The 12921-nt window shown below is 34.3% G+C and overlaps 3 protein-coding genes across 3 annotated transcripts; 1 reads left to right on the top strand and 2 right to left on the bottom strand.

Annotated features, from left to right (window-relative positions):
* The first annotated feature begins 302 nt into the window (after positions 1-302).
* On the top strand, positions 303-1051 carry LOC129895178 (uncharacterized). The gene has a single exon (XM_055970856.1). It carries the CDS (start codon positions 360-362, stop codon positions 804-806), a length of 447 nt encoding a protein of 148 aa, XP_055826831.1. The 5' UTR covers positions 303-359; the 3' UTR covers positions 807-1051.
* A 4476-nt stretch (positions 1052-5527) lies between these two features.
* Positions 5528-6637, bottom strand: LOC129895836 (oleosin G-like). Its single transcript, XM_055971608.1, has one exon. It carries the CDS (start codon positions 6515-6517, stop codon positions 6011-6013), a length of 507 nt encoding a protein of 168 aa, XP_055827583.1. The 5' UTR covers positions 6518-6637; the 3' UTR covers positions 5528-6010.
* A 329-nt stretch (positions 6638-6966) lies between these two features.
* On the bottom strand, positions 6967-10896 carry LOC129895835 (zinc finger BED domain-containing protein DAYSLEEPER). Its single transcript, XM_055971606.1, has 4 exons — positions 10590-10896; positions 10299-10523; positions 9269-10143; positions 6967-8464 (listed from the first exon to the last, which is right to left on the bottom strand). Exons 1-4 carry the CDS (start codon positions 10627-10629, stop codon positions 7547-7549), a joined length of 2058 nt encoding a protein of 685 aa, XP_055827581.1. The 5' UTR covers positions 10630-10896; the 3' UTR covers positions 6967-7546.
* Positions 10897-12921: the final 2025 nt, after the last annotated feature.

Here is a 12921-nt window from a genome sequence, read left to right as displayed (position 1 = left end):
CAATCATAATTCCAAGGTCAAAATTTCCTATCTAATCTTCGTTCATTTTTAACTGTCATATTATGGTTCTTATAATCAATTTGACTAATATTTAAAAATAAATTAAATTATATTAATTTAATATTTTAAAATAAAAATAAAAATATTTAAAAACCATATGGAAAGTACTTATAAATTTCATATTTTTTTGACTTTCGAAGAAGAAATTGTAACAAGTAAAAACGGGAATAGAATTGTTACCGGCTATTTTCGGTTAACCACCTTTGCTCGCCCTCTGTTATAAATACGCCTCATATTCGTTTCCACCTCTTTCACCAGTTGCTCGAAAGCCAAAAACAGAGAAAAGGAAAAAAAAGAAAATGGTTCTACTAACACCACCACGAACTCCGGGCCGTGCTGCAACGGCGATAGCCGGCTCATCGAAGCGGCTGATGGTGAATTTCATCGGTTCGATGTCTTTGTTAGCTTTGTGGTTGAAGAAAGCAAGCCGAGGAATTAAAACCCAAAAACTCGGGAGCGATTCGCCCAAATCGCCGCTAGCGAAGCCGAAGGAGTTTTTCGCGACGATTAGTAAAAAAGCGATTAATCTGAGGCACAAGAAGAAAGCGAAAGGAGAGCTTGTAGATGAAGATTTCGGCGACGGAGGGCTTTGGCAGAGGGGGATTTTGATGGGAGACAAATGTCAGCCGTTGGATTTCTCCGGCGTGATTTATTACGATAGCGAGGGGAATCGATTGCAGGAGGTGCCGATGAGGTCTCCGAGGGCGAGTCCGTTGCCGAGTTATCTTTACGCTACACCAAAGTGAATTAGAGAGAGAAAGTATCAGTTAGTTGATGCTCTGTTTTTAGGCATGTAGTTTTGGTTGGTCAGTTTTCTCTCTGTCTACAGCTTAAACTTTTTTTAAATTTTAATTGTTGTTATTATGCTGGTTTGGTTTGGGTTAATTACAAAGAGAGAGCGCATATATGAGCTAGCTCTCCTAAATCTGGAGAAAATACTGTATAAAAAAGGTTTTTGAATTTAGTGGAATAAACTGAATTTGGGCTATAATATGCTTCACTGGGATATTAATCCAAAATATTATGTTGCTATGAATTTGCAAATTCTTGCTTATTTAATAGTATAAATTATGTTCACTTTTTTGTGAATAGTACCAAATTACAGACACAGAGACCATCACTTAATAGCCCACCCAAATGATTTGAAGTATTTTAGATCAAAAGTTTTAGTTTTTAAATTTTATATCAAGTTAAACGGTGATGGATCACGATCTAAGTTGCATGCCCATTTCCTTCCCTTTTTTGTTTCCAAAAAAATATTACTCCCCCCTTCTACATTTCTTGTAAACTATTTCTTTATTAGTACGCTACATAAATATTACTAACATATTTAAAATCATAATTTTTAAACGTTGTAATAAATATGGTTAAGAATTGAGGTCATGGACGAAAGACTTAATATATCTATTCGAAGAGGCAAAGAAGCAGTTGATTAGGGAAATATTAAAAGCATTTTTTTCCCAGCATATGTTATAGTTTTATTACGATGATTAGAGAGTTAAGTTATGGAGGTTCAAATTTTATTACAACTTGTTACTCCTCTATTTTCCTTTTTTCAACTATTTAATGATGCCAGTTTCCAAAAGAAATATAGAAAAAACTAGGGGTTTGTTCACCTCTCAACATGACTACTATTTCGTTCTCATCGAAAACCAAATAAGTATTAGTTTTCATATATATTAGAACTTGTTCCATCTCAAAAGGCCACAATCATGTCTAAAATTGTTTCGTATAATTAAAGGCTTTAAACGTCAATACTTGGTGATTTAGTCGTTGGAAATATTTTAGGGGAGATAAGAGAACATCATCAAGTATTTTGATTCCCTTTCAAAGCCCACCTATATGCATTATATAGCCATTATAAATTGAATAATAAATTAAATAAATATCAAACAGATGTATAGAAATTTAATTTCTCATTTTGATTAAGACGTTTCCACATAAACAATTAAGATTTCTTTTTTTTTTTTAAAAAAAGCCATAAGCCGCAATAGTAGTACGCGGGCATGAACTCAGTCATCTCCTAATTATTTTGTTTAGTGAATAATTACTATTAAAAAAATGACCTGGTCCACTTAATTAATAGTGCATATAGTATTTTATTATATGAAATAAAATGACACTTTCTCATGCGAATTTGAGTAGATATGGCAAAAAATGTGGTTGAAATTGAATGATTCAACCTTTTGTTAATTAATTCTACTACTACTTTTATCCTTGTGGGACAAAATTTTGCATCATAAGTATGGTCTACTGGACAATCTGGGAACACTAGTCTCACATACAGTTTGAACCAGTCAATATCCAATTTTCTTCTAAAGTAAGCACAAAAATAATTATGAAAAATCAATTCAATCATGAAGTGATAAATACTCTTTTTATTTATAATTGAAAATTTACATTATTTGATAGAAAGTGTATAGTCACCCCAAAGTTAGATTTATTGCCGTGAATCTTAAATTAATTGGGTCCAAAATAAATACTGATAAATCTTCTCCAGTCAACTATAAAGGCTTACACAAAGTACCAATAGGCATGAGTCATATTATTTAGTCCAATTGCATATTTTTTTCTTTTTTCTTAAAAGAAGAAAAATGGAAGGTCAAAGTCAATAAATGTCTCGTACTTTCTTTTGTCTCCAAAGTCCTAATCAGTATTAGGTACTTACTATTAAGCAATTGATATTTCAAAGAATGAAATCTTTTTTTCTTTTTTGCCCAAACATTTCAGTAATTGGTCTGTCATTTTGTGTGTGACTACACATACCCTAGCTCAAACGTGAAAAAAGAATACTTGAATTAGGTGGAAATTATTACTAATTCTCCATCTCATAAAATCATAAATTTTTGTATCCCCACCACGTGTCACCATCTCCTTTATCTGTATATATAAAGTCATAATATATGATACGTCCTCTAATTAAAATTAAAAGGGGGTCACAATTACCTTCTTCTGTGGAAGTATCCTTCTAGGCCTTCCTTTTTACGGTAGCATGACATTTGTACAAGTGAAAGTCACCACGTCAAAGAGCTTAAATTTCTCCACATCTCAAACCAAATGTACACATAAGTCATAACAAACAAGCTTTACATTCCTGGTCCTTCAAAAAATTGTTCCATGTGAGCAGCGGCGAATTTAGGATATTAATAAGATGGGTGTATCATTATGTTAAAGATAAGATCTAAAATTATAGAAAAAAGACATGATATATTTTTTAATTTTATCATTTAGAATTGATATATCTCTCGTTATGAAAGAATGTATACTCCTAATGTTATACATATGGAACACATATACTCTTTTCCTCTAACATAAGTGCAAAAATAATAGTAATAAAAATAATTCATGTAGAGATATATTTGATCTTTCTCACATTTTTTTCTCAATTTTTTTTGATTTAACAGCTAAATTTGAATTTATTATTTTGATGATCAATTTTTTTTTGCACTAATTTTATTGTTAAAATTTACTATAACTGCAATTGTTAAAATTTACTATAACTGCAAAGGAAGACCTTGATTTGGCTTGTTTAATTGATTCGTACGTAATCCGAAAGCTTCATATGTGGTTTTTTTTTGGCAAAAATAAACTATGTCAAACCAAGACCAATTAATATCCAAACAAAACGGATTCAAACTTCTCCTAAAATCGCTCGCTATCTGGCTGAAAAAGATGGCCCAAAAGCTTTCTCTCTCCCAGCAAGAGAGACGAGATCGTGTCTCCAATAAGGGCATCATGAGATGTAGCTGTATCTCTCCCAGCAAGAGAGACGAGATCGCGTCTCCAATAAGGGCGGAGAAAAAGAAGTGTGGAGGAGAAGCAGCCGAGCTCATTCCCTTCGCTTCCTGGGCCCAAAGCAGTGCAGTTTTTTTTTTTTTTTTTTTTTTTTTTTTTTTTGGGAACAGACCATACACGAGGCTCCCACCTCTCATGCGCGGCCAGGGGTTGAGCCGCTCACCCCCAAGCTGTATTATACATAAAAATAGAAAGATACACGGAGGGGGGCATAAACCTAACCTCCAATCCTATGGTGGTTCATAAGCCGATATTCCTAATAAGGTCAATCAGCTCATCCCCGATACAAGCACACAAAAAAGGGTCCTAGAAACTATGCACCTAAAGGAGAGGACTCCTCTCGATACAAAGAAACTAGAAAAACATAAATAAGGGAGACTCTCCCTTTACATAGTAAAGGAAAAATCTAAATATAAAAGGAGATAATCTTCATAAAAGCTATATATACAACAAAATTTTAGCGTAAACGAAAATCATCAAAGAACATGGCTAAAATTATAACATGGGGAATCACAAACACTGCAATTGAGTGATCAATCCAAGAATGCAAAACAAAGTAGTAGATCATGGAGGCTTCTTAATCCGTTTGGTCTTCCTCCGCCTAAAGCTAGGTAGGCCGATTCTATCTAGCATGTAGTATCCTCGAATACCACGAGGTAGCTGCTGGAGGGTAGTGTAGTGGCCTGGAATGGTAAGAGTGTGACTGTGCTTGGAGAGAGCATCCGCAGTGAAGTTTGCCTCCCTGTATACATGTTTGCAAGCAAAGAAGGCAAATAATTTGGTAATATCAACAAGGTCATGAGTTACCTGGTGAAGGCTCCACGGAGGTTTCATCTGGTGACTGATCCATTTAGTGAGCAACTCCGAGTCAACTTCTAGGATAACATGATGGAAGCCCTGTTGAATGCACCATCTAAGCCCATAAGTAGCCGCCTCTAGTTCAGCTTGATTGTTGGTTCCCTCCCCTAGTGGTATGGCAAGCAGTGCAGTTGGGAGAGAGCATTCTATCTTGTTGCCCAACTTTTTTTATAAATACAAAAACTAAATTATAATATAGTCGAATTTTTTTTATTTAAACTACAATATAGTCGCAAAAAAAGATTATTTTAATTTTTTTTTGTACTTTTTTTTCTTTTTCGATTCACACTTTTTTCTATTCCTCTTAATTTTTAAGATAAAAGAATGAAATAAGAATAAAAAACTCAAATAATAATAATTAAATAAAGCCAAAAAATACTTTTATGTCAAAGAGATATATTATATCCCTACATGATTTTTTAAAATTTCATCGGAGCCCATTGACTTCTTTTTACAAAAATAAAAATTAATGATTGAATTGTGATGTTGGTTAGATTTTACCTTTTTTTATATATAAAAATAAAAATAAAAATTAATAAGCAAACGCTAAGTTCGAACTTGAATCCATAATATTGAAAACAAAGCCTTAAATAAATGAAGTATCTCATCACTGGATTCCTTTTTCTAATAAAATCGCCCCTGCATGTGAGGTGGCCAAGTGTAGTTGTGTTCATTTTATTTTATTTTTTAAAAAAAGGGCAGCATGCATTTAAGCTTCAGGATCCGGGAAGGGTCTAGGTAAAAGTGACTCCTCTATTTAAAAAAATAGAAAACTTTTTATACCTCATTAAAATCACTCCACTAGAATCTAGATTATTTGTTCAAAAGTGCCATAAAAGGAGTACACCTTCAACCCATTTAAACACAAGTAGGATCCAGTTTGACGCACTTTCAAGTCCCTACTGAAAGTTACTCATCAATTTCCTAGCAAGTTAAATTCTAGTTAATATTACCATTCCTTAATTGGGGTTTAGAATAAACTAGTGAATTCATATGGAAAACAACCTTCCCAGGGACTCGGGGATAGCTGGAGCAAGAGCTGCCTTTGTTGATGAGCTTGAGACACTAATTGAATGCAACAAATAATTGAGCAAACAAAAATAAATAGATTATGATGCCCCGGTTACAAACATCATCATTTCTATCCTCTCTGAGGGCCCCCATTATACCTCTATTAAAATCCAGATAAAATTAATCAACAAGAAAAATCCGATTTTATATATTTTTCTAAAAAAGAAGTGAACAAAATCTCGAGAAAATTAACCCGGTTCAAACAAACTTATAGAAACGGTTCAGCTCAAGCACCAGGAGCTGCATCCTTCACTTTACTATGAAGGTAGCCGCCGTATTCCCTAGCGTAATCCTTCACATGACTAGCCGTATCAGCAATCCGACTTCTCGCGTAATCAACCCGGTCCGAACCGGGTGGGTGAAATCCCCTAATGTACCTATATAACCAAGATAGAGACGCCAGCGTGGCAACCCCAAATCCACAGACAGATAGAAATCCCGCAATGGCTATAAACAGAACAGTACCCACAGGAACCCAAATCGGGCTCGAGATTAGAACCAAAGGGGTAAAGAAAATTAAACCCAAAATAATCGCGGTAAGTGTAAGGCCAGTGAGAAGGAGCAAAATCCCTCCGGAGATAATCAGGGTTAGAAATCCGACGAGTTGGGTGGAATTAGGGACGTGTTCTTGCAATTTGCGGAGGAATGAAGGCGTAGTCATATTGCTGTGGAATCCGGAGGATCGAGTTGGTGGCCTTTGTGGACGGCCGTAGCTGGGTTGTTGATCGGCCATTTTTGTTGCAGAGAGAAAAAAAGGGATACGAGTATTATGAATCTGGAGAAGGAGAAAGTGAGAGTGAAATAGATGAGAGTAAAGGGAGAAAAGGATGGGGTGATGTGACACGTGTGAGGAGGTGGATTACATGCAAGAACACACGTGGGGAGTAATACTCCTAGATGTGCTTTGGGGGAATTGGACCTTTTCTACTTGTCAGATTTATATTTTTCGAAAATTTAATGGTTCATATTTTCCCCTATGTTTCCATCTTGTAAAGTAATGTTATAAACGCGACTAATAATACGTTTTAATTTGGTTGATTTCTTATAAAGTGGTCATATTACAGGTAGAGATAGGTTGGAAAAAATTAAAATCAAATGATTAAATAAGATTATGATGCATTTATAATTTATCAAAGACAATGACTACAGAGGAGAACCTGAAGGTCCAAGATCAAGATTAGGGTTTAAAATCATCGGAGTTAGTTCAAGTTGTTTAGGATGCTAGTTTTCTAGTGATTGGGGTTGATAGTGTTAGTACTTATAGGGCGGATGGGTGATATATACCTTTATTTCATTTTCCTTTCTTTACATTTTGGGCATGAAATCTGCTTTCTTTAATGGTGACTTGTACTCCATATCCTTTACCACACAAGATAGATTCCTACATCTTGAGCAAAGCATCGTAGTTTGCTAAAAGTGGAATGATATGTTATAAAGGAGTAAATTTTAAGCTGGTATAAAAAAAATAAAAAAATCCACGCTCTAATTTGCAGTTTCAAGCTAAAGCAGCTCCTGATTCAGCCTATCAGTTTCAAACAAATCGATGATCACGATCCTGTTACCGGGACTTTAGGGGAAAAAGAAGTCATGCTATATTTCCTAAGAAAATATATTCATTGTCTACTCTCTATCAACACCTGTACACTAAACATATGATGCATCTACATAATACATAGAACAAAAGATGGAACTTCAATGTAAAGTTTATCAGCCATTCCATGGCTTCAATTAGATACCTTCAGTTTCATCAATTAAAATCCTATCATGATTTTTGTTTGTTGTCGGAACCTGCCATAGAACTTTCAGCTGCTGTAGTGATAGCTAGTTCCATTAACCTGTCACAATCAATTTCAGTTGATTTATACTTGAACTTAAATCCGCTTTGCATCCATGACTTTATACAATGCAAAGCTTGAGTGCTCTCATAGGGTGTTGAGAACCTCTGCTTATGTATCTCATCACCTTTGCTGCAGAAAAGGTCTTCAGGCGCCAAAGCAGTCGGTTGTGCAGCTAAAAAGTCTCGAGCCATGATTGACAACCGCGGGTAGCGTGCATTGTTCACCTTCCACCATTCCAACACATCTGTTGGTATAGGAGCAGGAGGCTCTGATAAATATTGGGTGAGCTCATCTGTGGCAGAGGACATGCTTGCCTTGCGTTTTTTACGAGCAATTTCCTCTGCAAAAGAAACGCTTCCTCCATCTTCCAGGTCATGTACAGCATAAGACCCGGTGATACAAGGAAAATGACTGGTGGAATAGTTTCTTATAAAATGGCTTCTGGCCTCCTCCAAGTGATTCTCACAATTGAGACTTTCAGGAATGAGCTCAACTTTTATTCTTGGATCAAGAATAGCAGTCATATATGTGAAGGAGTTGCAGATCTGGTCGTTGTAGCTTCGAGCTTTCGTAGCCATTTCTTCAGCAGCACTTTTGAGCCAGTCAGGGCTGGGTCGAGAGTCTCTACAGGCTGTAATTGTTTCAGAAATATGATCCATGAAAAAAAGAACCAAACCAATGGTTAGTACTTTGTTTGTACATATGTCATTGATGGTTTTATAGAAAGGTTCTAAATATGAATGCATGATATTCACAGCATTCTTCTCCGCGGTGTTGAGAAGCACCCTACTGCCTAGTAGTTCATCATACTTCCGGACGACAGTTTCCATTGATTTACCTGCCTACATGGAAAAATATAATTATAGTCATCACTCATTTGTAGATTAAATGTAAAGCAAAACCTAAAATCCAGTTCTTGTGTTTCCTCTTTAAGATGGCGTCCGCTTTTATCTACAAGTAGCAAGAAACAACCCATAACTCAACAATGTTGACGTATCTATGTTTCCTTTGTGCAATTTTGTCTAACAGACATCCAAATGTAAATTGAACGTTAGGAATGATAATGCTTTGGTTGTAGAGTCTAAATAATTAAACCTAATATAAATTCTATTCCTGAATAGGATTGACATTTTGAGTGCAAATATTTTGAACTTTTTACTTGTATAATTATCAAAGTTTCTCTTTTTAATATGGTAAACCTTGCGCCATAACTCCCCCATTCAGAAGCTCTTCAGTGGTTGAAAGTGGAGGGTCCTTGACACTGATCAAAGTTTTATCTCTAAAAGACATACAAATCAACTTCCAATTTCAAGCTGGACATGTATAAACTGACTGTTGCTAAGCATAGATTAGAGGTTGTTAATCAAGTATAATCATGATATCAGAGAAGAGAATAAAATTCATTATCATAATATATTCAACACAATTAAAGGCAATCTAATTATACACGTATTATTAACATTGAAGAACTTCACTATAAAAATGTAACAAGTTAAAACGATTTTCAGAGTGAGCTTTGAATGGTACTGGTCCAACATCACAGTAAACTAATATAAGATAGATATGTGTTTTTACCTTGTTCAACATTTTTACGAGAAGCTAGTAGCTTGAAAATTTTAAACATATTTAACAGGACAGAGAAATACCTTTCGTACAATGTCAAGCATCTGGTAATTGCCACTCCAACGAGGTGAGGCATCAAGAGGGAATTTCCAAGTGCCTTCTTGATAAGCATTGCAGCATTTTAAAAAATGTTGAGAGATCTCAAAGGATGTGTTCATCTTTAGGACAAATTCTCTTATTTTAGAAATTATCGACTTTGTAGAACTTAGTCCATCATTTATGACCGAATTCAAAGTATGAGCAGCACATGGGAGATAGTAGAAAGGACTCATTTTTTGGTTGTCCATATCTTCTTTGAGTGTATGGCACGCGTGCAGTGCAATCGGACTATTATCATGTGTGCAACAGAGGACTCTATTATCAATATTATAAAGCTTAAGAACTTTCAACAAAGCATGAGAAACTTCAGCAGCCCCACAAGGAGAGGTTATGTGACAAATATCAAGGAGCAACTTTTGGAAGGACCAATTTTCATCAATCCATTGGCATGTGATGCTCATATAAAGGAGTTGCTCGTAAGACGTCCAGAAATCAAGAGTTATAGAGACTTTGGAAGAAATTTGGTCTACTATCACCCTTACATCTTCCTGCATACTTGTAAAAACATCACAAAGTACTGTTTGGAACTTGTCTTCAGGCCAAAGTTTTACTGTTGGATTGAGAAATTTAAACGAATTCAAAAGCCAATGCCCATCCAAAGTCGAAGGAGGAAGAGACGCGAGAATGAGCCACTTAACAAGTAACCAGTTCAAATGATCGAGCTCCATATAAGGAACTTTGAGGTGAGGTTTAGGTTGAAGCTTCTTGAGAACACTAACAGATTGCGGTGCAGGACTTGCAACATTTACTGTTATATCATATCCTGGATGGCGATTGCTTAGATGTTTTCCCAAATTGCCTATAGATACATCATAATATCCATATTTTTTAGCTATTTCATCAAGATGTAACTATAACTTTACCACATTTGATTATCAATTCATTATGTATCACATGAAAAAATAAGCATTTGTCTTGATTAATCAATCGGTGAAAAAAAAGGTTTAGACGTACCGGTGGCTGTTGCAATTGAATAACTCTGTCCACAAAATTTACACTTTCTAGTTTTCCCATCCGGTGCTGTTTCAAAATACTTGAGATACACTGATGTGAGGGCCTTTTTCCTTAGTTTTGTTGAAGGATCATTCTCTGAAGCACCCGGGCCAATAGCGATAGGTTGTACGTCTGGAAGGATTGTAGTTGTAGCTTCCACAACAGCAAGGGATTTGGATTCCATTTCTGTTACAGAGAGAAAGAGGATCAAAGATGATGCGTACACAATCAGAGGTAGAGTGAAAAAGTTACCTTTTAAGGTCTTATAACCAGTGTTGACATTCCAATCCATGGCGAAGAAAATCAATAGCAAAACATACAAATTAGTGTTGAAAATTTGGAATTCCAAGTTTAGTGAGAGAAAGAGAAAGAGAGGGAGAAAATGGGTTGCAGAGAAAGAAATGGAGGGAAAGGAATTGAGTTTGAAGTGGTGAAGGGGAAGCTGAGAGCCAGATAGATTAGTGATGGAAGCCGATCTCAGATCCGACTGATACACAACTTATGTGGAGACGAAGCTTTAGCCTTTAGTTTGGTAAAGCCGTCACGCCAAACCCTTCTCCCTTTTTCTTTTTCTACTTTTATTACTACTCCTTTCTCTTTTGTTTTTACTCAATTTTGTCCCATTAATTCGAATTTACCAAACAGAGAAAACACTCTTTAACAAGATTTTGGAATTTCGAGATTTTCCCTCCCCTTCAACAATATTTGCAACGTTATAAATACAAAAGCTAACAAAAAAATATTTTCCTTCAACAAACATGTCAAATCATTTAGTATATGGGATGGACAAGCAATAATATTCCATGAAATTGTCAAAACAATTTTATCATTTTAGTATAAATAATGGATAAAATAATTTTAAAATTATACATGAAAAAATAATTTTAAATTTTATACTGAAATTATTTTTCTAATTTCACGTAATATCAAACGACCCCATGTGCTATACAATTTGTGAAATGTAATCTGCTTACAATATTTTTTAAAAAATTGTTTGGTGTGCTCTACAGCTGATTTGTGTGAACTTTTCTAACTTATTTTTTTAAGAGTAGAGCGCAAAAAAAAACAACAACTGTAATTTCAAGTGATGCCATGTAAACAGCTCAAGCTGTGGAGACTTTTACTGAGTTGAGTTGCATCAACTCGGACTCAGTTCTCTAGCCGCCATTTTTTATTTATTTTAATTTACTCTTCTTTTTTTAATTTATATTTTCTCCAAACTATTTTATTATAAAAAAGACTTAGTCTTTAGTCTTTGACTAAATCTTAGATGTAACAATATTTTTGTTAAACTAGCAAAGTTATTTTGAATTATGGAATGTTTTAGAGTGTGAAATAAAATGACCATTTCTCAATTTTGTCTTCTTTATCAAATTTATCTTTATAACTAGTACTAGTATTTTTATCATTATTTTCGAGTTTCTAGATTTTCATTTTCAAGTCGAAACCCAACGAATCTGAGGATATTTTCATTTTATAATATTTAAGAAAAACCAATGAACTTACGATAGTGAAAAATAGTTAAATTTTTTTGTTATACTGGGAGTGGGAGATTAGAAAAGGGGCAAGAGAAACTGAAAATCGAACGCATATTTATTAAATGAAAGAACTTTACGGGTATCAATTTTTAGAATTCTATATTAGTCAGCGAATGAATTAATATAATCTAGAACTTGAATAATTTTTTCTTCTTGAATTAGTTTTTGGAATCGTGTTAAGTTCAAATATTGTATTTTACGTTATTAACTAAAAACTTTATGAAAAAAGGTGTTTGTTTTTAATTATCACCTATTGTGGGGAAAGAATTCTACCGATACCATTAAATTATAAGCTTTAGTGAAAAAATGTGTTTATTTTCAGCTGTCACATTTTTTTCTTTTTATAAAGGAAACTTATGATAATTGAAAACAAATACCTTTTTCGATTCCTTTTTTATCTTTTCTTTCGAGTTCATTGATGCCATTTGTTTTGGTGGATATAGAAATAAGAATATTTAATATATGAAATTTAAACCGATAAATAGAGAATAATTTATTAAAAAATAGAAAAGACAAGTTCTGAAAAACTTGACATTTCTAGTACTCTTTGGCATGTCACTCAAGGGCCCTTTGGGCTCTAAACATTTTTGATACGCAAATCTTGTCACTAATCGCAATGATAAAATCTTGTGCTCATGAGTTATGTTAGGCTGCATAATTTCAATACAAATTATTTACAATGTTTTGTGGAATAGATAAAACTTGTCTTGTTTATAATTTATGACGGACGAGGATAATAATAGTACAGATTATTTTTGGTGGGCGCATAAATGCTCACAAATTTTGTCGGACCAGCAAAACTTATCTGTTAAGTTGTTCACAAATTTTGTTGGACTAGCAAGACTTGTTACTATATTTTCATTTTACCTAGTCGTTCACAAATTTTGCTCAACTGAAAATAAATTTCTTTGTTCAATTCTTCACAAAATTTATTGGACTAACAAGGACTTGCTACTAGTTTCATTCTTCTATCTTGTTAAATTATCACAATCAACAGGTACCGTTAGATACTTAGGATAGTTCACTTAGAAAGTTAAGTGAGTTTT

The sequence above is a fragment of the Solanum dulcamara genome, chromosome 7 (assembly GCF_947179165.1).
Source record: "Solanum dulcamara chromosome 7, daSolDulc1.2, whole genome shotgun sequence".
NCBI lineage: Eukaryota > Viridiplantae > Streptophyta > Magnoliopsida > Solanales > Solanaceae > Solanum > Solanum dulcamara.
This window is presented reverse-complemented; position numbering and strand designations above follow the sequence as displayed.